This window comes from Molothrus aeneus, chromosome 26 (genome assembly GCF_037042795.1).
Source record: "Molothrus aeneus isolate 106 chromosome 26, BPBGC_Maene_1.0, whole genome shotgun sequence".
Classification (NCBI taxonomy): Eukaryota; Metazoa; Chordata; class Aves; order Passeriformes; family Icteridae; genus Molothrus; species Molothrus aeneus.
Genome location: NC_089671.1, coordinates 3,099,092 through 3,124,070, shown reverse-complemented (window position 1 = coordinate 3,124,070; position 24,979 = coordinate 3,099,092). Strand labels below are relative to the sequence as shown.

Genomic DNA, 24,979 nt, shown 5'->3' with positions numbered 1-24,979 from the left:
TCCAGTTCTGGAAGGTTCTTCAGCCTTCCCAGTAGAGACCGGTGGGCAGGAATCACTCTGATCCTGGTTCTGTCTCTGTAAGGGACCTTTCATGGATATAGGTGCCCCATAGGTGTATGATAATGTTGATTTCATAGAATTTTCTTTGGGTTGGAAGGGACCTTAAAGATTACCCAGTCCCACCCCCTTCCATAGACCAGGTTCCTCCAAGCCCAATCTTGAACACTGCCAGGGATGGGGCATTGTGGACTTTGGGTACCATAAATGACCACAGACATCATTTGGAGCCCAATTCTACCACTTTTTACCTTAGTAGGTGTCTCAAATCCATTGATATATTCATTGATCACTTTGATACAACAGCACCCCTCAGTTTTTAATTAAGACTGAGATTGTTAGGATAAAGCAGGATTTTGCATTTGCCACATTTTCTATTTGTGTATTATATTTGTGTTTTGTGTTTTATATTTGTGTATCATTTCCTTTAATGCCAAGCTATGAAAGGAAAGAGAATTACAAGGAATATAGTAAATTATTCTGTATGGCATGAGGTTTCAGATTAGCAGGAGGAGGTGGAAGCTGAGCTTCAAGCACAGAAAAACAGCTTTGCAGGTGAGATTTGAAAGGAGCTGGAAATCAATGGAGTTAAAAGTTCCCAGGAGCTCCATATGGCAGGAACTGCAGGAGAGGAGGCTCTCACCAACTGTGCAACTGTCAAAGGGAAAAGAGTTGAGGATAGTGGTGCATGTGTGGAAGCCGGTGATCAAATGTTAGCTTTGGTAATCAGACACAAATGGAAAACACACAAATATACACCTCCTGAGCAGAACAGAATGAATTGTTGGAGCTTGGTGGCCAGCTGGAGAGAGACAGCAAACTGAAAGTACAGGACAAATAGTTAAAAGGGAAAAAGGGAATTGTTACTAAAAGAGAATAGAAGCATATGGCAGCATGCAGGAATTAGAGATTGTTTTAAAATGTCACTTTTCTTGCTCTTTGTCTTAAATAATAGTGAATGGGAGAGTGTCCTTTTAAGAGGGCAGTACCTCCTATTAGAGCATCTGTGGTTTGCTTATATTTTATCCATGAAGGGAACTTTGCTCTTTGAGAGCCTGTTAAAATAGGACTACAAGGAACAGTGATCCTGGTGCTTAATGCAGGGAATTAAAAGAAAAAGGAATTGGGGATGTCTGGAGTGGATGACACAAGAACAGAGCAGCAAATCCTCATCTCCAGTCGTGCTCCCAGCAATGCCTGTTCAATTAGGAAACTGTCCCAGTCTCTTTTTCTAGGAGATGGAGCTAAAAAGACTGGGAAATACCAACTTTATGGTGATCTTCACCTTCATGTAAATTCTAAGGCACTATTTTGCTGTCAGTTTAATCAGCACCAAATGCCATCCATGGCAATTCCACCCAGGCCTGTTCCTGCTGCCCTGCCCATCCTTCCCAGCCCTGAGGCTCTGCAAGCCTGGCAGCTGCTGTTCCACTGGAGACACTGCTTGGATTTTTGTTCTTGGAAATGGTGGTCGTAAAAGTAGCTTCTGATTATTCTCTATAGAGCTTTGCTTGTTCACAGGGTCGGTGTGGAAAGGCAGATCCTGATCCTGCTGCTGCTGCTGAGCTTTGTGAGCCCTCTCTGGCCTTGGGGAGCACTCGGCACCTTCTGGATCAGGCTCTGAAACCTCTCCCTGATGAGCCACCCCAGATGGGAGGGAGTGTGTGGAAGGTGGCACATGCTGGAATGTGAAACTGAAAGGCATAAATGTGTTCCAGCAGTGGTGTCAGAGATGCTCAGAGCATTTCAGACTTAATTATCCTGATAGTGCACGAGGAATGGCCAGAGGCAGAAATTAACCCCATGTGTTGGACCTGATGATCCTTGTGGGCCTTTTCCAGCCCAGAATATTCTGTGTTTTCCATGTTCTCAGCTTTGGCCCAGCAGCACTGGGGAGCAGCTGGGCTGGTTTGGGGCTGCTTCCTCTGGATCAGGGGGTGTCAGTGGGGTGTCCCCCCATGTCCCCCTCACCCTGTGGAGGGGAGAGCCCTCCTGCTGCAATCCCAACCTCCTGGGCCAGCAAAGGGATGGCAGTGACAGGAGCTGAGGGGAAGAGAGCTGGGGGAACAAAGATGGCATCTGCCATGAGTCATCTGGAAGGAGAAGAAAATAAGTCCAGGATCCTCCAAATCCCAGCTGGAACAATAGCAGAGCCCTGGAGAGGGGGAGGCTGAGGGAACAGCGTGAATTTTCTAGCCACAACATTCCTGGTTGTTCCGTGGTGTTGACAGTGAAAGCTTTTATTCCTCTCCAAGTCATGTAGTCCCAGGAATGCTGTTCTTGCCATATGCAGCCCACTGGTGGGGTTTTTGTTCAAAAAGCTTCTTTTGCAGCTATGAATTATATGGACTCAGATTGCTTAACTACAATCAGAGGATTTTCCAGGTGGGAGATCTTGTTCAAGAAAAGAGAGATGGAAACACAAGCCACTGAAGTAACCAAGCCACTTGGATGCAGGTTGGGAAAAGAAAAAAAAAACTGACCTGGAGCAGCAAACTCAGTGCCCAGTGAGGAGCTCAGCAGGGCTGGAGGTCCCCGTGGGTCAGCAAAACAACAAGGCAAAAATGTCTTGGATACTGGGATGGTTTACTGGCTACAGACAGACGCACAAAGGGGACGGCTATGCCACCAATTTATCTTTTATTGGAACTGTCAGGACAGGGGAGGTGCTCCAGCAGGATTTTCTCAGTGGAGAGCAACATGGTGTTCACTCAACAAAATAACTCGCTCAGCTGATCTCGCCCGGTCGCTGTTTTCAGCTGAGCCAAATCCGTGGGATTTATGGCATTCATTACTTTTCTTAAGAACTCGAGAACATTTGTATCAAGTTGCACGCTGTTCCTCCAGATCTGGGAGAGCCATATTTCAACAGCCCTTGCACAGTGAGAGTCAAAATTCCCTCTGCCTGGAACCAGACTGGAAAGCGGCAGATATTCGTGTTTGGTGATTTTCTGAAAAGACAAATGTGCAGACCTTGGTCGTCTCTGAAACAATTGATACATCACTGGATTCTTCCTCGGGAAAAATCATTTCAGAAGATTTCAAGCTCCAGTTCAATGTTCTCTTTACAACAGAGGCCGGAGGGGTCTGAAATTTAAGGAAATTGCCAATTTTGGTTGGTTTGTTCCTGGGTTGGGGACATTGTTCAGCGTCCCCCAGGCCAGCTGAGGGAGGAAGGGGCACATCTGGACCCACAGAGGTTTTGTAGGAGTGGAGCTGTGCTCACTTAGATTTCAGGAGTGCTGAAAAGCAAAGGAGGAGTCCCTGCAATTAGAGAGCACACAAACAAGTGATTAATCATTCTTTGCATGTTGCATTGGTTTTTATTTTTTGGTGGATTCTTTTGGTTGGCTCTTTCTGTTGATTAGGGTTTTTTTAAATTGGGATGGCAATGTAATATTTTGTCCTTCATTTGCCCTTTTCACAGTGCTTTCAGAAAATTCCTTCACCTGAATGAACCTGACCTTTGCAATATTATTATTATTATTATTATTATTATTATTATTATTATTATTATTATTATTATTATTATTATTATTACTACTACTAATACTACTACCACAACCTTCATTTAGAAGGAGGAGACTTTATTCTGAGATTAAATTATCTCCCTAAGACTGAAGGGTTTATTTTTACCTGTTTGGAACCCTCACCTGTCTTCAGATTTATTGCAGCAGATCTTTCCTGTCTCCATTCAGAGATGTTGCAGAACAGATCCATAACCTTTTTTAAGAGTTTTTTTTTTTTCTCTTAAACAGCATTATAGCACACAACTGTTGACATAGGAAAGGATTTAGGAGAGACAACAAATAACTTTCCTCATCTTACTCACCCTGAAACATGGAGAAAATTTGATAAAAACTAAAAGATTCTAATTATGCCTTTTGGTCACTATCCTAGTGTTCCCTGGCACACATTATGCTGCATAAATATTATAGACAGGCAGAAATTAAAATACTAAAAAAGCCACAATACTCTGGTTAAGGCAACTGTCTTTTGATTCTTATCTGACATAAGCACAAAATTAACTTCATGTCCTTCAAGACAAGATTTTTTTCTTAAAGGAACTTGAACAACTTTCTGTGGTCCCTTCATTTACTTCAGAGCTTCTTTTGCAGTTTCCTTATGCTCCCCTGGTTCAGATAAAGCCATTTACAGCTGGAAGGTCTGGAGAAGATTGTATTTGTTTGGGGCTTTTGAATTGTGGATTTTTTTGTTTTTTTATGAGATGGGTATTTTGCAACAGGGATTAACTCAGCATCACAGAGCTGTGGGATGTCAGGAAGGAAGAGTTGGGTGTTGGGAACCTGAGCAGGATCTCAGGTTCTGGTGGAGAGCATGGAAGAGACACAGAACACCCAGTGCTTTGCAGGCTGGTGGCAGCACATGGCTGAAATTCATCTGCTCACCTTGAAGATGCTGCATTTCTCTTGGATGTGCTTGAGTTGTTTCTTTCAGAAAGGAAGGAGAGAGACTGGAGCATGGCAAGGGGCCAATGGAGCATGTTCCTGTGCTCCCACCCGCTCCCACCCGCTCCTAACCCAGCCCCAAACATCCCTCTGAGGTTGTAGAGAAGAACTGCAGCACTGAGCTGTGCCAGCAGCAGACTCTGGGGAGCAGTAAAAAATTGAAGCTGATTTCCCAGAATTCACAGAATCCCCAGGTTGTCAGAGACCTCCAAGGCCATCGAGTCCAGCCCAGCCCCAGCCCCTCACCCAAACCCTGGCCCCCAGTGCCACATCCAGGCTTTGTTAAACACACCCAGGGACGGGGACTCCCCCACCTCCCCGGGCAGAACATTCCAGAACTTTATCCCCCTTTGTGTCAAACACTTTTCCCTGCTCTCCAACCTGTATTTCCCTTGGTGCAGCTCGGGGCTGTGTGCTCTGGTTGTGTCAGAGCCCAGCCCCAGCTGAGCACAGGCACCTTTCAGGAAGAAAGGAGATTCTGCAGTAGAGCCCAAGGAAATGGTCACCACCATCCCTGGAGGGACTGCAGAGATGTGGACGTGGTGCTGAGGGACCCTGGCAGTGCTGCTTCATGGTTGGACTTGACCTTAAATGCTTTTTTCAACCTTAACAATTCTGAGATTGTGCTGATAAGCACGGGATTGGTTGGTTTGGAAAGCTCAGGTTTGTATATTTCTCTTCTGGGCATCAAACTCAGCTTTTCTCTCTTTGAGAATGGTCAATGCCCAACACAGTGTAGTCAGTGAGACTCCAAGTCCCATTTTTGCATCACTTAAATAATTGTGTCACTATTTATCTCTTCTTTTTTTACTGATTTACCAGGTGACCAAGCACACATGAGCTACGTGTGGCAACTTCAGCTTTCTGCTGACACCAAAGATGATTGATGATCAAACTCCAAACCTCATATATTAGCCACCAACCTGAATAAACAAAGACCGGTGTGGCAGCTTAATATTAAAAGCTATAAAACCTTCCTGGGGGTTCATGGATTAAATCAGCTCACCAAAAGGAATTTTCAAACAAAAACCAAAAAAAAACAACCAACTTTCTCAGGACTGAAGAAAAATGAACACAAGTAAATGAAATAGAGCCATCCTCATTCAGCTGACTAAAGCCCTCCTGAGGGATGAAGAATTGCAATTTTAAACGTCCCTCAAGTGTGCAAGAGGAGACACAGTATTTGTGGATCCTAGGGAGGCAGCTTGAGGCCATAAAAGAACAAAAAAGCCTTTAAGGCACAAAAAAATCTATCCCTGCAGACATAGCTTTCGTTGGTGAAAAATAAGTGTTAAAAAATAAAAACTTTCTGCCATTAAAATGAGTACCCATTAGCCCACTGGATGTTATTTTTCAGTTGTAAGAAGTGATTTAGATTTTTGCCATGCACTGTTTTAATCTCTTGGCTCAATAAACCTTGATAGTGACTTCAGCCAAAAATACCAGCAGGTTGTTTACCATAACACAGCAGGAAACAGCTGGGCACTTATTTTCATCCTATTGTGATGCAATTAGCAGGGAGCAGAGCTGAAAGTAGCATGTTTTGTCTGCTCAAAGAAATTGGAATTGTATCCAAAAGAACAGGTTTCACTGCAAAAAAAAGTGCATGTCTTGTGTCTGAAACAGAGTAAGGGCCCAGTCCCAAGCCAAAGTGCAGCTACCAGGGCTTGGTTCTCATTTTCTCTCTCCATTCTCAGCTGACCCTGTTAGGTATCTCCATACTTCAAAGCACAATGCAATATTTCTTCCTGGCTTTCCAAGAAACACCTTTGTCAAAAGGGAGTGATCCTCTGCTGCTCTGCAAAGTCAATAACAAATGTTTCCAGCATTGTGAAAGCATTTATTTAGAGAATAACTGCAGATTAAACTGTTAAAACCAGTGACCTGGTTGCAAGAAAACTCTTGCACAATTAGAAAATGATTATTTCCCTCACAGAGCTGTATTAAAACTTCTGTTACAGCTGTATATTGCCCAGGTGATCATCCAGATCCTTTTACCCATTAAATAGATTGTTATTCATCAAAATTCAGGAAATAAAAGCATTTTGCTGCTCTGGCTGCCTGTTTCTGGTCTCGTCTCACCAAGAATAAATGGAACATGTTGAATCAACTGAAATATATGTTTCTGCTCTATCAAGGTCCCCACCCAAATGAGCTGTTGGCTCAGAAAATATTTATCCTGGCAGACCACTTATGCATAACTTTGGAAGCCTTGATAGAAATAGTAGCATGAATTTATTGGTGTAGCTCTCAAAAACATAAATTTTGTTCGCTGGCTTTTACACAAGCAGAGTTCAAACGAGGTTTCCTGTCTCACCTCTTTTTTTTTTTCTTTTTTTTTTTTCCCCTTCAGATTTGCATAGTGGCATCACTTCCTTGCAGTTCCCAAGGAAAGCCTCTAATTGCCCATTTGCATAGAGCTTTGGCAATTCCTCCTGCCTGTCGGGGTGACTCAGAGGGAGAATTTTCCTAACGTTTCATCAGATTGTTTTATTCCTTTTGTATTGATAATTGCACGCTGCATAATGCAGGTTCTGGCGGGAGCTGCTTTTCCCATGGGATGGTGCCGGGATGAACTCGGCCTCGGCTTCTCACCTCTGGGAGCTCTGGGAGCTGGGGTTTGGAACTCGTGGCTTCCTCAGGTGTGAGGCTGAGGGTTGGGTTTGTGGTTGCAGTGGTGGAGTTCAGCCATTTGGGAAGAAAAAAACAAAAACAAAAAAAAAAAAAAAAAGGGAGATTCCGCTTGAAAGTTTCAAGATATTTTATGAGTTAATCTGATATCGAAGCCCTTTGATCCTTTATTTACATATTCAGAGGCTAATCCAGAAAAACACCCAAGTCCTTGCTTAATTTGAGTTAAGCAGTTAATCCTATTGGGAGTTAAGTACAGATGTGAGGCCCTGATTCAGCCAAGTGGGAACGTGATGGGTTGGCCTGAACCACACTCCCCAAATTATCCCAGGTCAAAACTCACCAAATCCAACCATTCTGGAGGGATAAGAAGCACAACCCTTCCATCTGATCCCTCTTCATGTAACTCTGTAACTCCTGTTTACTCAGCATCTGTTAAATAAAGTTGCAGATGAAAATTTCCCCCTATTCAAACTTCCTTATTTTGGGGTCTAAGATGCTCAGATCTGCTCATTGAAAGTTCTGTAGTGTCCATGAACCTGAGGAAGACACAAAGTGCAATGAAAAATCGTTGCAGGATGAAGAGTAATAATAAAAAGTCCACAAAAGCACCTAGAAGTTGAGAAATGTTGTAAAATTTATCTTGGAAAGCAGGGGACAAATGTCACCCCCCTGACCTGGTTCAGATCCCACCAAAGACAAACAGAAAACTTCTGTCAATTTGTAAGGAGTATCTGTATAAATGCTCAGTTCAGATGAATTTAAGAATGATTATTGCTTCTTCAGACCATGTTCTTTTCTCATTTTTCCCCCTCTCCATATATATTTTTATTTTTATGTTTTCTTTTGCCTTTCTTTGTCTCTTTCGCCTCTTTTGATCAGGTCTTCACTGATCTTTCTTCTCTCTCCCTTTTGATAGCACAATTAATTCTGTGTTTATTTGACCTCCAGTTTGGGCAAAAGAAGCAAAAAAATTTACAGCACCTAAGAGCAGCCATCTCTATATAAATTTCTCTTTATTCTGTTACAGTTGGTTACTATACGAGAAGAATATCAAAAAATACTCAAAGGGCTGCTGCCAGCATCTACCAGAAAGGAATTTGAAGACACCATTTCATCTTTAAAATCTCAGGTAAATTCTTCTTCTTCAGCATTTTAGGATGGATAAAAGCCATCTCTTCTAGACAGGAGGTTATGACTGTCTGAAATTTGGCCAGAAATACTGAATAAATGTCAAACCCAAATTACGGCAGCGCTCACATGCTTCTCACTCAGTGTCATATTTCACAAAAGTTTTCTCCTCCAGTTTGACAGGTACCATATTGTAATTTTTGATCTCAAACTTTTCTTCCTGGAAAAGCTGGGGTTTATTCAGTATTAGGGGTTTTTCCTCAGCCTTTCAGATGCAGCTCAGAGTTATCTTTCATGTCCTTATGCTATTTCTCCTGGAGGAATCATTTAAAGGCTGCCTATAAAGGGCAAAGAAGAGGATTAGAAATAATTTCTTTTCTTTCTAGCCTATGTAATAAAACAAATTGGATATTTTTTAAGATATTTGTCTAAATGATCATTGTGATATTTTTATATTTTCCTATATAAAGAGGCTCTGTAATGTTCTGTCTTGAACATTGCTGACCACCCGTTCTTCTGCAGAATCAGTATGATTTTTATGAACTAGACTATTCAATTTCCCAATAGGAATATCCAAATGTCATTGGAAATAGGGAACTGCTGATTAATTGGGTGTGTCACTCACACATGGTTCCTGCAGAAGTTATTTGGGGCTTTTCTATTCAGAGTATTGGGAGCTGGAAGAAAACAAAATGTCATCATTGCCTGAACTGCAGCGAGGAAGGATAAATAGCCATAAAGAAGGGTGATCATAGCTGTGGAATAATGGGAATGCAGGAAAATGCCACCTATGTTTGCAGGATTGTGCATGTAACTGAGCTGGGAAGGACTGGGATGTGGGACCTGGGATCTGGGACCTGGGATCTGTCCTGGCTGACGGGAAGAACTGGGACAAGGACAGTGCCAAGCTGGTGGCTCAGAGCTGCCCTGAGCTCTGGGAAGAGCAAAAACCTGAGGACACAGAGTACAAGTTATCATCACATTATCATCACATCCTTATGCCAATTTTCAGGACCATTTTTCAAGAAATTATTGATCTACAACATCTCATTTCTCTCTCCTACACAACCTTCTCTATGGAGATGATTGGTAATTTCATGTATTTGGGGATTTTCCCAAATTTTCCTCTTTGCAATGCATAAGAATTATTCCATAGCATATTTTGTTTTGCATGAGACACTTCCCCTGGCAGAGACCACTTTCAATGGAAGCAGGAAATTTTGACAGTGGAAACTCAACATTTCATGTGCAAGGACTGACACAACTTCAACACTCTGGTTGTAAACATTCTGCTTCCACCTCAAGGGAGGAAGTGATGCTCTTTGTCACTTAAATAATTGTGGGAAATAAAGAGTTAAGGGTCTATTGGGGAGATCTATTTCCAGTTGATAGTAAAAAGCTATTTCTAAAGACTCCTAAAAGTACTCTCAGTACTGCCTGGTAGGAAGCATCACTCTGAGCTAACACCACACCTTTTAATGAGTTAAAAAAATAAAAAAAGTAGAATCTGATATCCACCTGCAGAGCTTCTGTAAGCAGCAGCAGCATTTCAAAGGAGTAGAGGTAACTGCACACATGAAAACCTGGGTGCTCTCCCAGAAATCCATCGCTGCTGGCCGCGCTCCCGCGCGCGCTGGCGTCGGAGACTGCTCGGGGAGCTGGGCTCTCTCTGAAGCACAGGTGTCCTGCTCTTTGAAAATTGTTGAAATTCCTGTTTGAAAACATCAGACAAGAAGGGCACTGGAATCCCTGCACCTGTCAGGATTATTTATTGTTGGAGGAGGATGAAGAGGATAGGCTGGGTAAAAGCACCGCGCGGGGATAAAAATAAACAGCAGAAAATGAAAATACTTGGGGCTTGGGTGAAGTTTTCTAAACTTGTTGCTAAATATAAAGGATTTGCTGCCTGGTTGTCTGCTCCTGGAGGGATGCAGTGTGTTAATAAGCATTAATTCTCATACACTTGGGGAACAGGTGAGTACCTCCATCACAAGAGCAGAAGTGCAGGGATCAGAGCACAGGAATCCCATGGGAGCTCCCAGGGGAACGGGAGCTCTCAAGGCCTTGCACTACCCAGATGGTGCCACCAGCTGGGTTTAACAACTGGTTTGACTCTGTTCCTGAAGGAGTGAAGGGTGCACAGCCAGAGCAGAGCCAGGGAAGCCAAGAGAACAGTCTTCTATTAAATATGAATTCTTCTACACAGCTAAAGTGTTACTGCATGTTATTTAGGCAGGAGAGACCAGAAAAATTCCTTTTATGAAATGAGCACAAATATATTGATTGGAATTTTGTACCCTGTTTTCATGTGGGATGTGTTTTACAGGTAAGTTTTCTGCAGAAAAGAGTCCTCCAGGAAGACCCGAACGCCTGCAACACCAAAAAAGTACGGGCTTATCTTTGATCAATTTGTACCATTCACACCTCTGGGTCCCAGTGCTTGAGAGTTTTACAGCTTAATTCAAACCCTCCAACGTGGGTGCAGTTTGAAAAGCTCCTTTTCAGTAAACAAGCATCTGAGAAGTTCTCCCCAGTGCTTAGTCAGTGCTGCTAGGGCAGGATTAGAGGAGCTGCAGGTGCTCTGCAAGTCTGGGCTTTGCCTGCATGTCGAGGGTGAGGCTCCTGCACAGCTGCGGTGATGCCACCTCCTTTAAAGATGGAAAACAATGATGCAAGGCAGAATATTACAGATCACATCTTCAAAGCACCGGATCTCCACGAGCCTGAGCTTCTTTTTTTTTCTTTTCTTTTTTTTTTTTTTTTGAGAGGTTTACACCCTCCAATATAAATTATGGCAAGTGCTGCAGCCATAAAAAGCCTGGCTGTGCCTTTAGAGTAAGTGATTCACGTGGAGAGGTGAGTACAAGGAACCTTCCTAGGAAAACCACTCCATCTTTACTGTATTTATAGACATTGAGGGTGTTTCATATCTATCTCACATGAGGGTTTCTGCAGCTAAGAATGTGTGCTTGTAAAAATAGTGTCAGCATTTGAGATATTTAAGTAACTGTGAGAAGGTTAGCAGTGTGAGAGCTGGTGAAAATATTAATCCTGAATTGTTTGTTAACAGGAATTAGCTAAAGCTAACTGGAAACTGAAAATGTCATAGATCCTTGGTAATAAGTCCAGTATAGGTAACTTTGTTAGATAAATAGAAAGCTCCAGACCCACTGCCCACTGGACCCAGCCCTGCTTGCAGCCTGTTGTGTTTTTATAATAAGAATAATGAGGTATAACTGACAAAAATCTCTTCCTTTTCAGGTAGCTGATGGACCGGTGGGATCTCTGTGATTGCCAAATGGACTGCTTTGAATAGGTTTGAAGATTTGGCTCTTGTAAATTATAAAGATTAGTGGTTCTTTTGTTAGCACAAAAAAAATGAACTTCATGAAAACATATTCATAGCTCATGCCAGCATGGATTTTGTTGTATCTTCCTTCCATTATTTTTTTTATCATTATTTTATTACAGATTTATGCTTTTGATACACGGTTTGACACCACACTGAGCTTGCTTACCAAGCAAGTAGGCTTTGCTCTACTAATATTTTTGTTACTCCTTCCCAATACCATTTTTTTCACTTTTAAACATGAAGAAAACCCCATTTTCTATTATTATTATTATTGTCCGAGATATTTTAACATATTTTGACATTCTTCTGTGTCCATGTGTTTACATAATATTAAAATATTATTTTCTTATCTTTTTGTTTTGACATTATTGTCCTGCTTGAGCATCTCACTCACCTCAGTAGGCAGGGGGGGTTTGTGTGGCTTTGTAAAGTGGGAATTTGTGCTGTGTTTGGAGGGATTCTTTGGCACAAGGATAAGAGCAGCAGGGTGGCACTGCAGGCAGCTCTGGCTGTTGGTGGGGTTGGACATTCTGGGCACAGGGAATTCCTTCCTCATGGGCTGGTAACAGAGCCAGGGGTGTTGTTAGGAGGGAGTCAGGGTGATGTGACCTTGGTGCCACGTGGGCATGTGACAATCCCAGGAAGTCTGAGGAGATTCCAGAGGGTTTTCTGGGGTGAGCTTTGAGGGGCAGTGTGGGCAGCCCTCAGAGCTGGCCCTGTCCCCAGCCATGGGACAGTGCTGGTACCTCCATGGCCTTCCATTGGAGCATTTGGAATGTGTGCATTTAGGTCTGGCTTTGTTGTTCCTGCTGGTGCTGTTGGGATCAAGGCCCAATGCTTGAGAAAGGGCCAGAAATTCCTGTTCCAAGTCCAGCTGTGGCCCTGGCAGCACCAGAGGGGCCCTGCTGCTGGGGATGGCCCCCTCTCCTGCCTCACCACGGTGTCACCAGTGCTCCTGTGCCACAGCCTGGGTGGAATTTGGAGGTTTCCTCTCCCCTGAGTGCCGTGGTGGAGGCAGCCGTGCTGCCAAGTCCCAGCTCACCAGCTGGGCTCTTATCTGCTCCTGGCACCAAGATCAAGGAGGAGAAGCTTTGGCAGGCTGGCTCCATCCACCCCTCCTCCTGGCAGCTCCGTGCCAAACCCCAGCTCTGGCTGCTTTGCTGGTTGTCAGGGCCTGGGCAGGTTTTTCACCTTCCTTGAATCAACAAGTGATTCTTCTAATTACAGATAAGGCTCCTCTGATAAAGGAGGAGGTGCTGCTGTGGCAGGTGCCACAAAGCCTGGCCTGGGGGAATGGGGAGATGGAGGAGCAGGAATTGTTGGGATGCATTGAGCTAATTGAGGGCAGTAAAAGGTTTTTACCCTGGGACTCTGTTCACAGGGGTCTGAGGATGAGGGAAGAGACGAGGATCTGACTCCATGTTTCAGAAGGCTTGATTTATTATTTTATTATATATATATTAATAAAACTATACGAAAAGAATAGAAGGAAGGATTTCAGCAGAAGGCTGGCTAAGAATAGAAAAAGAAAGAATGATAACAAAAGCTTGTGGTTCAGACAGTCTGAGCCAGCTGACTGTGATTGGCCATTAATTAGAAACAACCAACATGGGCCAATCCCAGATGCACCTGTTGCATTCCACAGCAGCAGATAACCATTGGTTACATTTTGTTCTTGAGGCCTCTCAGCTTCTCAGGAGAAAAAATCCTAAGGAAAGGATTTTTCAGAAAATATCATGGCTACATTACCCCAAAAGGCGCAGGTCAGCAGTGGCTGGGCCCTGCAGCAGGAACAGGCAGTGGGCACTGAGATGTACCCACTGAGCATGGCCCCATGTCCAAATGGCAGAGGTGGGGACAGTGGCAGCTCCTCTCATGCCTGAGGGAAATGAGCATCTTTGATTCTGCTTCTCTGCTTGTGTTTGTCCATTAAATCTGTGTGGGTTTAGTGCTTTTGACGGCAGGAAATGGTGTACATCCATAAAGAAACACGTGGATGCTCTTCTTGCTACTTGAATTCCTGAATTTCCTTCTTTTTGGTGGAATTGGGTTGCTAATGTCACTGATGATCATACAGCAGTTTGAGAAAAGTAGATGTTGGTCAATCAGGTCAATTAGGACTCAATGTGAGTCCTAGATCTCCTGTTATCTCAAGCTTACACTGAAGTTAACTTTGTCCAGTTTTGCCCAAATAAAGGATTCAAGGAATTCATTAAAACTCTAGCCCTGGAATCCATCAGGTTTCAAAACTCTTGTAGAATTCTCTCCAGCAACAGCTACAGCTTGAGGACCACTTTGAACCTTGTAAGAGCTTAAATGTAAGTTTGGGTGGAATTCTCTTGTAGCTGTTAACATTGCTCTGATCATTTTTGTGGCAAGTAAGAATTAGAGTCTAAACTGAAGGATTAGAAAGATTTCCACAGTTATTTCTTGCTCTCTGCCTCTCTTTCCCCACTTGGTAAGGAATTGCCAGCAGCCAGGAGTTGGCTTTGTTGTCCCTAAACAAGCTCTGGCCAAACCAGCTTCAGTGTGGTTACAACCTTGTTTCTATTTTATATTTATTTAATTTGTTGATTTTGCTCCACGACTGAAGATTGTTTCACCCTCTATAAAACCCAAAAAGTCACTGTAACATTTTTCACCAATACCCAGGGAGGTGACCTTTATCAAGGTGACACTTTATTTCAGTGCCACTCACAGTTCTTGTGTTACATGGAACAAAAATGCTCCTTTTTGGCCCAGCTGGAAGGAAAGGGATACAAGGTCCCTCCTTCTGCTTGTGTCTGCAACAGAGCTTTAATTGTGCTGGGGACAGCAGGTACTCCTGGTGCTTGCCCAAATCTCTCCTGACTGTGGTGGTTTCAAACTGAGAAATGATTTTTGCTGCACAGAAAAGAAAAATATTTTATAGTGATTAGAAAAAAATATTTATTGAATTTTCTGGAAAACAGGAGCAGCTTTGATCCTGGTGCTGAGGGGTCTTCATAGACAATCTCTATAGGATCTGATTTTTTAAAAATTCTCTTAATGCACTGAAAGTCCTCCCCAAATCAAAGAATGGACTGGAGGCACCACACTGCTAAATTATACTTGGTCCCATTTGGAGGGTACAAAGGAAAAGTAAGACGTCAGATATTGTATGAAGAAGTTTCAGAACACGAGGTCATTTTAATTCAGCCTTTTTTTTTCCAAGGAGCTATCTTTTCCAAGCTTTGATATTTTCTTCAGAAAGGCCACTTCCTTTAAGCCTTTGTCATTAAAGACTTGTTCTTTAAAGTGCTCTATCAAAGCGTGCAGAAATTGCAAGTTACTGAAACTAAAATGCATGATCAATTTTAAGTCTGCCTACTAAAGCCCTCTTAAAACTAGATGTGCTCTGGTACTGGTGGCTTCTTTGATAAAGCCAGGGGAAGATATGCAGTTGGTCAATTCAAACCACAAAAAAAAAAAAAAAAAAAAAAAAAGATGATAATTAAATAAAACTTTTCCTCCCTAAACTGGAAAAAAATTGTGAAAAAGCAGTGAAAGAACTGAATGAGGGCCTGATCCTGCAAAAATGTGTCTTGTGTGAGAGAAGGAGGGAGTGTGCTGCATGTGGGAGCAGTTTGTAGCACTTACACATAGTGATTGAGCAGCTCTGTGGTGTTATCTGGCATTTGTCATAATGTAAATAAGGCAAAGCCCTGGATAAAATATCATTTATTTACCATTTGCTGCCACAGTCGGTCTCTCCTTCACTGACAGAGAACCAGAGAACAAAAGGAGTGGAGATTGTGTCGTGCCCTTGTTCTGCCATCCCTAATCCCAATCTCTTTTCATCCCTTTATCCCATGAACTGTGGGATAGTTGGCTACAGGTCATAAGAGCTTTGCTTTATGAAATTTAAATTTATGGCTACAGGTCATAAGAGCTTTGTTTCCTTTCAGGCATCCTTGGGAGAAGAAATGTTTTCTTTCCTGGTAGTGCTCCATCTTCTAATAGAAACCTTAATTTTCCTTTCAACCCAGATATGTCCAAAACTCTTGGGAAGGTGGACATGGAGCTCACCTTCCCACAAGGAGGATTTAGAGCTGAGACCTCCTTTGGGCAGCTCTCTAAAGCAATTTTATCTGCAGAGCTGGGTCCCAAAGGCCTGTTTGTTTCAAATGCTCCATGGACATACAGCTCAGTGGGAATGGAGATGGGCTTTAAATGTGGCAACACATGATTCAGACTCAGTATCAGGGCTGGAAATGAGGAAATGTGTGTTGGTAGAATAAGCAAAGTAAAGGAACACCTTTATCTCAGTTGGGCAGTGAAGTTGTAACAATACCTCCACCTTTATAAAATCTATTCAACAGATTCATACTTTAGGAATCTTGTTCTTCTCCCATTGAAACCTCATATCAAAGTTTAATACCAGGCAGAGCTGACCATCTTTTCAAAAGAAGGTTGTGAGTCCTAATTCTCTTGTTATCTCAAGCTTACACTGAAGTTAACTTTGTCCAGTTTTGCCCAAATAAAGGATTCAAGGAATTCATTAAAACTCTAGCCCTGGAATCCATCAGAAACCTGCTGGTGGAAGAGGTCCTGGGCTGAAATGAAGGATGTAAGACCACCCTTGGCTCTTCACTGAGGAGTGCTGGGAAGTGCTGGGGGCTGCAGGACTTGTTCAATGAGATTTAGCTGGCACAGGCTCAGGTTTGTCACATGGCACTGAAGATGTGGCAGTCACACTCAGGACCACAGCTGAACCATCTTGTCCCAAAGCAAGTGTTTTTAGAGAGGGATTTCTCAGTCTGACTGATTCCTTCAAATTCAGAGCTCTTCTAAATCTCTCGCCTAAATTTTATAGAGTCAGTTTTATTCCAGCCAGGCTCTGAGCATCTGAGGGTGCTGGAAAAACAAACCTAAGGAGGCAAATGACCCCATATGGATCTCATGATCAATCAGAGCCTGGATGTTTGCAAGGCTGTGTTTAATTGGGATCAGGAATGATGTTACATCTTCTGAGACTTAGCAACACTTGCTTGTCATCTTCTTGTTTGTTCATCCTTGTTGGATGAGATCACTGACTCATTTCAGTGTAGATCTGAACCTGCAGTGAAAACTCTGGATGAGAGCTCCGCTGCTGTGCCCAGGAGATCCTGGAAGCACCCCCACAATCTGAGGTTTGCTCCAGCACAGGTTGGTGGCTCTGTGCTGCTCCAGTGCCCTTGTTCAGACCTTTGGTGTGGTCCTTCCTGCACCACTGGGCTGCTTTGTTGCAGTGTGAAATATAAACACTGGGCATGGTAAAATGGAACCAGACCCCAGCTCCCATCCCACACCCTGCCCCAGCACCAGCAGGGCCAGAGATTATGGACAAAAAGCTACAGGACAAAGCAGCCCCTGCCCAGAGGGACATTCCCACCTGAGCCTTCAGCCTAACTCAATAAACCCATCTGCAAACACTTAACCTTGAGCCTGCTCTTCACTTCAGGCCTATCCCCATCCTTGTGCTGATAAACAGGGACCTTCTGGGGTTTCAGCCCCACAGCCAGGATGGATGGTTGGCTCCTGCCTTTAGTGCAGATCATACCTGGGCTGGTTCATGCTCCCAAATGTCTCCCTTGAAGCCTCCTTCTCTAAACAGCACTGCTGTCCAAACAGAATCTGTTAGGTTGGAGAAGAACTTTAAGATCATTGAGTCCAAGTGTATCTCCACCATCTTCCTGCCTGAAAAACCCTTCAGCCCCCTGTGAGCTGCCTGTAGCTGTTGGGTGGCTGCAGAAAGGCTGGTGCAAACATCTGTTCCACAAAGGATGGCTGAAGTTCTTACCCCTGGTAACTTGGTGGGGTAGAAGGAGCTTTCTCTGTGGAGTGGGCTTGTTTTTTGGTTTTTATTTGAGGTATGCTGGTGGAATCAGCATATTTAACCTCTCTGGTGGATGCAGGAAGGGCTGTAAATGATTTCCTTTCACATATTTCTGGTGGGGGCTGATCCTTTCTCTCCAGGAAGTGCAAACCCATGTTTTAGGGTAGCTGCAGGAGCTTTGCTCTCAGCAGCTGTTGTGATGTGCTCAGCTGGGCTGAGATGCTGCTCCTTGTGCAGGATCCAGCCCATGGGTGACCTGGTGTGGTGCCACCTCTGCAGGTGTCCCCTCAGGGTGTCAGCACCTGGAGGCAGGTGAGCACTGGTGTCCTCAGGGACCCCTCCCTTCCTCCCCAGTCTCTGCACTTTTATCCTCACAGAGGAACAGCTGGGCTTGAGCTTTCTAATATCAATATGTTTTTTTGGTGTCACTTTGGAAAATAAATGCTGTTTTAATCCTGTAGGAGAATGGATGGGAAGTGTTTGGTGGTCCCTCTCTGCAGAAGATGCTGGGTTTGGCCCATGGGGTTGTTTCCAGGAGCAGGGTCAGTGTAAGCTGCAGGGTTGTGAGCAAGAGTGTGAGAAATGCCAAGTGTAAACTGAAATAATATTTTAAAATATGTGCAACTGCCAGAAGCTTTCTTACTGATGTGAGCAAATCTCTCTGGATCTTTATTTTCCTTTTTTTCATATAACAGCCCTTTCCAAGTAAATGTACATGTACCCATATGAGTGCAAAGCTGTGAAGTAGCTGCATGGATGCTTAGAAACTTCTATTTAGAGATCTGAAGACTAAAAGGGACTTGGAAGTGGCCTAGGGACACTGTTCTTAAAACTTCCCTGAATTAATTTTCTTCTTCAAATCCAGTGGGTTTGGCTGAAAAAGACCATCTCTATTAGAAAAAGAACTACTACCCAAATATTACTGAAGCCCTTTTTACATTGTTCCTGACTGTGATCAGAAATTCTTCCCCTGAATTTGATGCTATTAATTACCTTATTTTTAATTTGAGATTATTACTTTTTGATGTCACTTTTTTGCTGTTTTCACTCCTTCTTTGCACACCTCACCTGCAATACTGTTCCATCATTATAAAAACATAGTTATATATTAGTAGTTATATATTGCACATAGTATAATTTTATATATATAGTTATGTATATAGATATATATAATATACATAAACATATATATAAATATATCTATATATAATTATATATATTATATATAATATTAAAATATATATCAAATAATATAATATAATATAATATAATATAATATAATATAATATAATATAATATAATATAATATAATATAATATAATATAATATAATATAATATATGTATATAATATAATATGTGTATATAATATATATTAGATATATATAAATTATAATATATATTAGATATATAGTTATATATTATACATAGGTTGGTGTAGCTAAAAATATTCTGCTAACCAGAGGCTGCAGTTATTGGTCACTTTTTGGTTTTTGGGTTTTGTTTTTTTTTTTTTGTTTTCTCCCTAAGTTGATTCTTCTCCTAATTGTTCCCAGGCTGGTGGAAACCAGTTCTGTGCAGGGACAAACTCAGACCTGCCCTGCTTGGGCACAAAAGGTTGGGCTTGGGAGAACAGGAGGGGAAATCCAGTGGAGCAAGCACCTCCATGAGTGCCTGTGGTCAAAGCTTTTCTGGAATCACCCTGGGAGCAGCGCGGGGTGTCCCCAGAGGCTCCTGCAGATGTTGTACCCCGAGGTCACAGCCTCTGCCCTTGCCTGGGGGCAGGGGAAGCCTTTCCTCCCTGCACAGAGCATTTGAAGCTGTGTTTTCAAAACAGCGCTTGGGGTTTGATGCTTTGCCTTGATTTGGATGCCCCAAGGGCTCTTTGATTGAGCTCTTCACAAGCTAATGTTCTCCGAGAAACCCAAACACCCTCGGTAATTAACGCTGTGCAATTAGGGGTGGGTTTATTTGTATCCCGAGCTGTCATCTGCGTTGGGATGGGGATGGGGATGGGACTTTGGGGGGCTCAGCTCACAGCTGAGCTTCGGGAGAAGGTGTGAACCCCAGTCTCATTCACACTTTGCATCTGCAGGCACCTCTGGGTTTAACCTTTTCTTGCCCGTGGAGAGGTGGTTGGTCCCTCTTTAGGCACTAGGGTCTGTTGTTTTCCCCGCAGGCAGAGCAATGTCAGGGCAAAGCAGCTCCAGGGAAAGCAGTGACAAGACAGAGCATTATGGGGGGGACAGAGGAGTTTATTATTAGTTATTTACCACAGTGCTTCCTCCTGGATGTGTTGGAGTTCTAGATGCTAAAAATTTTAAACTTTCTGTACCAACAGACTCTAACCCCCTAAAAGAACACTTCACTTGACCTAAAACCATAGACAAAGCTTCCAAAATTGAGTAATAACACTAAAATTACTAGTGTGTAGTTTAATCTTAAGTGTGTAATATCACAAGGTAAAAAACTTGGAGTTTGAAGTTTTAGAATATAGTAATATATATAGAACAAGATAGAAGTTTTAAAATAGAAACTAGTCCTTCTTCTTCATGAGTTTAAGTAGTATTTTGTAATTAAACAAAAACTGCATTGTGGGCTTCAAGTAATTAGTTATTAAGTTAAAAGTAAAAATAATTTTAGTGTCATTTCTTAATTAAATAGTTTAACCTTAAAAGACCTTATAAAGAAAAATAGTTAACCATTTTGGAGCTTGTCAGTAAAATCCTACAAAACTCACTACCTGTGAGACTATAACATAGATAAGAAAAAATAAACATTTAAATCTAAACACAAAATACCCTCTTAAATACCTTCAATCCCAACCTCAACAGGAAAAAAAAAAGAACCCAAAAGCTAGCATGCAGCAGGGATGTTGCTGAGCACAGATGAAAGGCGGGCTGGCAGCGCCTGCTCTCGGTGCCCGCCGAGCCCAGCCGTGTTTAACGCGGTTTCGCGAGCGAGGCGCCGCTGCCAAACCCTGTTTTCCTCCGAGTGTGGCTTGACAGAACATCGTGTTTAACCTCGGAGTAGAGGGGATGAAACAAGGTTCTCTGTCAGGACTACGAATTCATGGTTCTGTCTGCTCCTAAGCTCTGTCTTCCACTCCCAGCTGTGGCTGCTTCCATCTTGCGGGTACGTGGGATGTTTCTGAGGGGACACAGCAGCCTAAAACCTTCATCTTTTTAATCTTAATTAGGTGTCCTTCCAATTTATGCACCTCAACCACTTAACCCCATGGAAAAATGCCTTCAGTCCCTAAAGAAAAGCCGTTGCAGTGATTTGCTCACCAGCTTGGCCCACATCTGCTCATACGCAGATGTTGCCCCTGCTAAAAGCAGCCTCCGTTTAGTCCCAAGTGTTGCATACGTGTTCAAAACATCTTGTAGAGCACTGCATGGGAGTTAATGTGTAGCAGGGCTCCCAGCTCAGCATCTCTGAAAGCTGTCCAAGGCAAACCCATCCCCAGCACGTGGCATTCCCATCTGGAGAAGGAGAACAGGGACCCAGCTCCATCCTGCACGGGCCATGTATGGAAAAGCTCGAGTGCTGATGGTCTCTAGCACAGCTCCCCAATATAATGGTGTAATAATTAACAACAGCATCCGAGTCTCACAGCTCCTCACAGCCTGTTCCCCCCAGAGCTGATGCTGGGTCCAAGAGCCCCATCTTGACTGTTGATCTCTTTGGGGTGGATTTGAGGCATGGAAGATTTGTGCTTTGGCACATCTGTTTGACAAATCAGATTGGCATTTCCGCTGGGAGCTGTGGAAAGGGTTGCTGCAGACCCCCCTGCATGGACCAAAGCTTGAGGGATGATTTGTCAGCATCTCTCTGTTGTTGCTCAAAAGTATTGCCCCACTCAGTGCTGTGGGAGAGAGCCCATGATGGATAACGGGATCTCCCTGTTCCCAGTCTGATGGATGGGAGCTGTTCATACATGGAGCCTTCTCCTGGGAGTGGTGTGATTCCAGGGCTCTTCCAGGACAGCTCAGAGCACCCCCTGAGTGTCCTAACGAGCCCCCTAATGAGCTTTGTTCAGGGGCTGCAAGCACAGCTGCCGTGGGGACAGCTGGGAGACGCACGGAGCTCCTGGGCCCTCCATATGGATGCTCTTGACCTCTGAGGCCTCTGAAACTCCATGTGGCTGCTGAGGACACTGGAAAGGGTCAACCCCCTCTCCACACCCCCAACAAAAGGAGGGTTTGGCAGACACTGCCAGGACCAAGCCGTGAAAAGGTCCTGGAGGGAGGTGGGGGAAGCACTGGTTTTCCGGGGACGCGGATTTGCAGTGCAGCAGAATTCCCTTGTAAACACGGCCTGGAAAAGCAGCTCCCACATGCACAAACCTCACTGGGTGCCCAGTAACTGGGGCCACAGGGCTCTAACAGGGCTGGGATCCAGCCACTGCCATCGAGAGGCTGCTGCAGCTCGGCCGGGGTGACTTTGAACCCCCTCCCCGTCCCCCCAGCTTTGTTTTCGGGGCTATTGTGGGGCTGCCGGAGCCAATCCCCGCCAGCCCCGATTCAAAGTCCAGGTGCCAACCAACTTGAACTCTCCAGCATCCCTGCCGTGAAGCAATTATTCCCTCAGACACATTCATTGTTCTCATTACACCATAAATTGTGAATGAATTAAACATGCACTTACCACTATGCACCACAGCTGTCAAGGAAAATAACACACCAATATCGAGCAGAGCTGGATCCCGCTCCTCTCCCAGGAAGGTTTGCTGCTCACAGGGAAGGAGGCAGCAGCCAAGCTCACTGGGGCTGGTATTTTCTTTATGGAGAGGCCAAATCTCTGTTCCCACTTACAGCAGCTCAGGGCAGGACTGTCTCTTATATTTGATGTTTTAATTATGGTTTTTCTCCCCTTTTTGGCCACATCAATATCGCTGCTGTGCAGGGGGAAGGCTGGTCCTGAGCTTCCAGACATCCCATGTCTTACTTGGGGCACAAAGTCCTGCTGTGGGTGTGAGAGGAGAAATCCAGCCTTGCTTTGGGCTGGTGGGATAAAGCCAGTGGAGCCCCTGTGCCAGCAGCAGGACATGCCTGGCCCAGTGCGTGCTGGGCTCACTCCCACGAGCATCCCAGTCCACCCTGGGAATTTCACTGTAGGTGCCTGAGAGCTGGCAAGGGAAGCTGCAAAGGAAAGGTGATTGAGAGGGAAGCTGTGAAAAGGTGATTCAGCTGCCTGACTTGACTTTAGGGTGCTGAATGCACACACACACACAGACACTTTCCCAAGAAGCAGCACAGGCGTTTATTTATTTTCTCATCTCTGCTCCACATCCTTGGAGTTTATAGAGCTGGAGCAATCTCCTGGTGTGTCCAGATAAATTCCCTGATTGTTCCTGCTCCAAAGAGAGGACCTGGAGCTGGCATTTACCTTGGGGTACAATGTTGGGATTCACCAGACAGGATTACAGAGGGGGCTTTTCTTCTGAGTGCGGGAGCTGGAAGTTTGTCTGCATTTCTCTCCTTGCACCGCATCTCCAAGGAGGTTTTCACTTTCTAAGAAGGATGTTACCCACTGAGCTATTCATAGCAGTTAAATGAGAAAAGGGGTTAATAAAATACATGCTAGAAAAAAGAAAATAAGATTAGAAGGACTGATGTTTTGGCTGTGAGGCCTTCAGTGGGCTGCAGAGAGACGGGGGAAAAAAGGAACAAGATTATTATTTCTTTTCTCTAGCTCAAAGAACGTCATGGCCAGAATGGCACCACTAATCCAATTTTCTTTCTAACAAGTATTTTATCAACACCTCTTTCTTTTTTCTCCCTTCTATTCTCCTTCCTTCAGTCTCTACACTGACATCTGATTAGCTGCATTAAAACCAGTTTCAGCTCCAGGCTGGCTCTGCTCTGTCTGTGGGGCTCTCAGGAGCTGGGGACCCCCAGGACGGTGCCCATCCATCCCTGCTCACGTGTGCCTGTGCACACACAGTCCCTGCACTTTCTGGGCACCTGGTTTTCCCTGGCTGACCACAGCAAAGTCTCTTTTCCAGGCGCTCAGCCCCGCTTGGCAGAGGATCAGATGCAGCTCCACTGAAAGCAAACAGCCGCCTTTCCGAGGGAGTAAATATTTCGCAACGTGTTACTTCAGTCTTATTTATTATGAACATATTTTCCCTTTTATCCGGGGATTTGCCAACTCTCTGCAGTCACAAAACCTCGTGAAGGGCGGCGTGCCTCTCCTCCCCCCGTGCCTTTCCAGGGGGATCCAGAGATCTGGATTTCAGCCAGCCCTGCCTCCCCTCTGGGACAGGGGGATGTGTGCAGGAGCCTGGCATTGTCCCCTGCTCCTTCCAGGGACAGGGGGATGTGTGCAGGAGCCTGGCATTGTCCCCTGCTCCTTCCAGGGACCCCTGAGCCTGGCATTGTCCCCTGCTCCTTCCAGGGACCCTGAGCCTGGCATTGTCCCCTGCTCCTTCCAGGGACATCTGAGCCTGGCATTGTCCCCTGCTCCTTCCAGGGACCCCTGAGCCTGGCATTGTCCCCTGCTCCTTCCCAGGGACACCTGAGGTGGGGATTTGGTGTGAGCAGTGATGTTGGATCGTGGATCAGAGTGGGGAGAAGTTCCCATTAGGACCAGTCTGCCCCAGGATGTCCTGGAGGGGTTTTGGGGCATTCCTGTAATGTATTACAGGAAATACCCTCCAGGAGGAGAGTAGTTGCTCTCTTATCTGTGTTTTCTCCTAAACCTGCTGGAGGGATAAAAAGGTGTGAGGGATGCTGCTGAGGGAGACCATCAAGAGGAGACCCTGGAGAGGACCCTTTATCTTGGAAAAAGGAGAAAAGTAATTAAAACCTTAAAAGAACCTGATTCATCTTCATCAGCCCATGACTCCTGTCTGGCTGGGGGAAACTGCTGCTGCCCTGACCTCCCTTCCTGGAGGTGTGATGGGGCTGGGAGGGTCCTGTGGCTCCAGGCACTGCTCCCCTTGGCAGGTGGGCTTTTGGTAGTGCTGTGCTCTCCTTCCCTCAAGGGTTAAGAAAGCAGATCCCCTCCCTGCAAGGTTTGTCTGGGTCTGGGGAGGTTCTCAGGTGGGGTTTGTGCACCTGGGAGCCCAGCAGCAGCTCTGGGCACCGTGGGGTGCAGCCTTTGCCTGGGTCCCTCCTGGTCCCCTGGGAGATTAAATTCCCCCTGAGTGTGTCAGGAGCAGAGGTCACAGGGGAGGCTGCTTGGCCACCCTGCTGCTTTCAGAGGGACGGTGTAGAGCCAAGAGATTTTCTCTACTGTGTTTGACTCTGTTCCTCCATATAATGAGCTGGGAAACAAAGGTTGAGTAACAATCATAGTGCAGGAGGGGGTGTCCCTGCAGCCAGCCCCTGCTGTGGGATGGGGCCAGCCCTCCATGGGCTGGGGTTCCCAGCAGCTGAGGAGGCTCCCCAGGAGCTGGGCTGTGCCCTGACCCAGCCCAGCCAGCCTGTCCAGCATTTTTACAGGAACAAGGAGAACTTTATTCCTTTGTTACCTCCTTAGATCACCTCCCTCTTCCC

The 24,979-nt window shown here is 44.6% G+C and overlaps 1 protein-coding gene across 1 annotated transcript in view; it reads left to right on the top strand.

The window, feature by feature from the left end:
• Positions 1-24,979, top strand: part of CEP112 (centrosomal protein 112) — a 194,148-nt gene that overhangs the window by 151,913 nt on the left and 17,256 nt on the right. The window contains exons 25-27 of the mRNA XM_066566089.1: positions 8,188-8,289; positions 10,615-10,674; positions 11,550-11,604. Coding sequence (XP_066422186.1) covers positions 8,188-8,289; positions 10,615-10,674; positions 11,550-11,579 — 192 coding nt within the window. The 3' untranslated portion in view covers positions 11,580-11,604. The remainder of the gene's footprint in view (positions 1-8,187; positions 8,290-10,614; positions 10,675-11,549; positions 11,605-24,979) is intronic.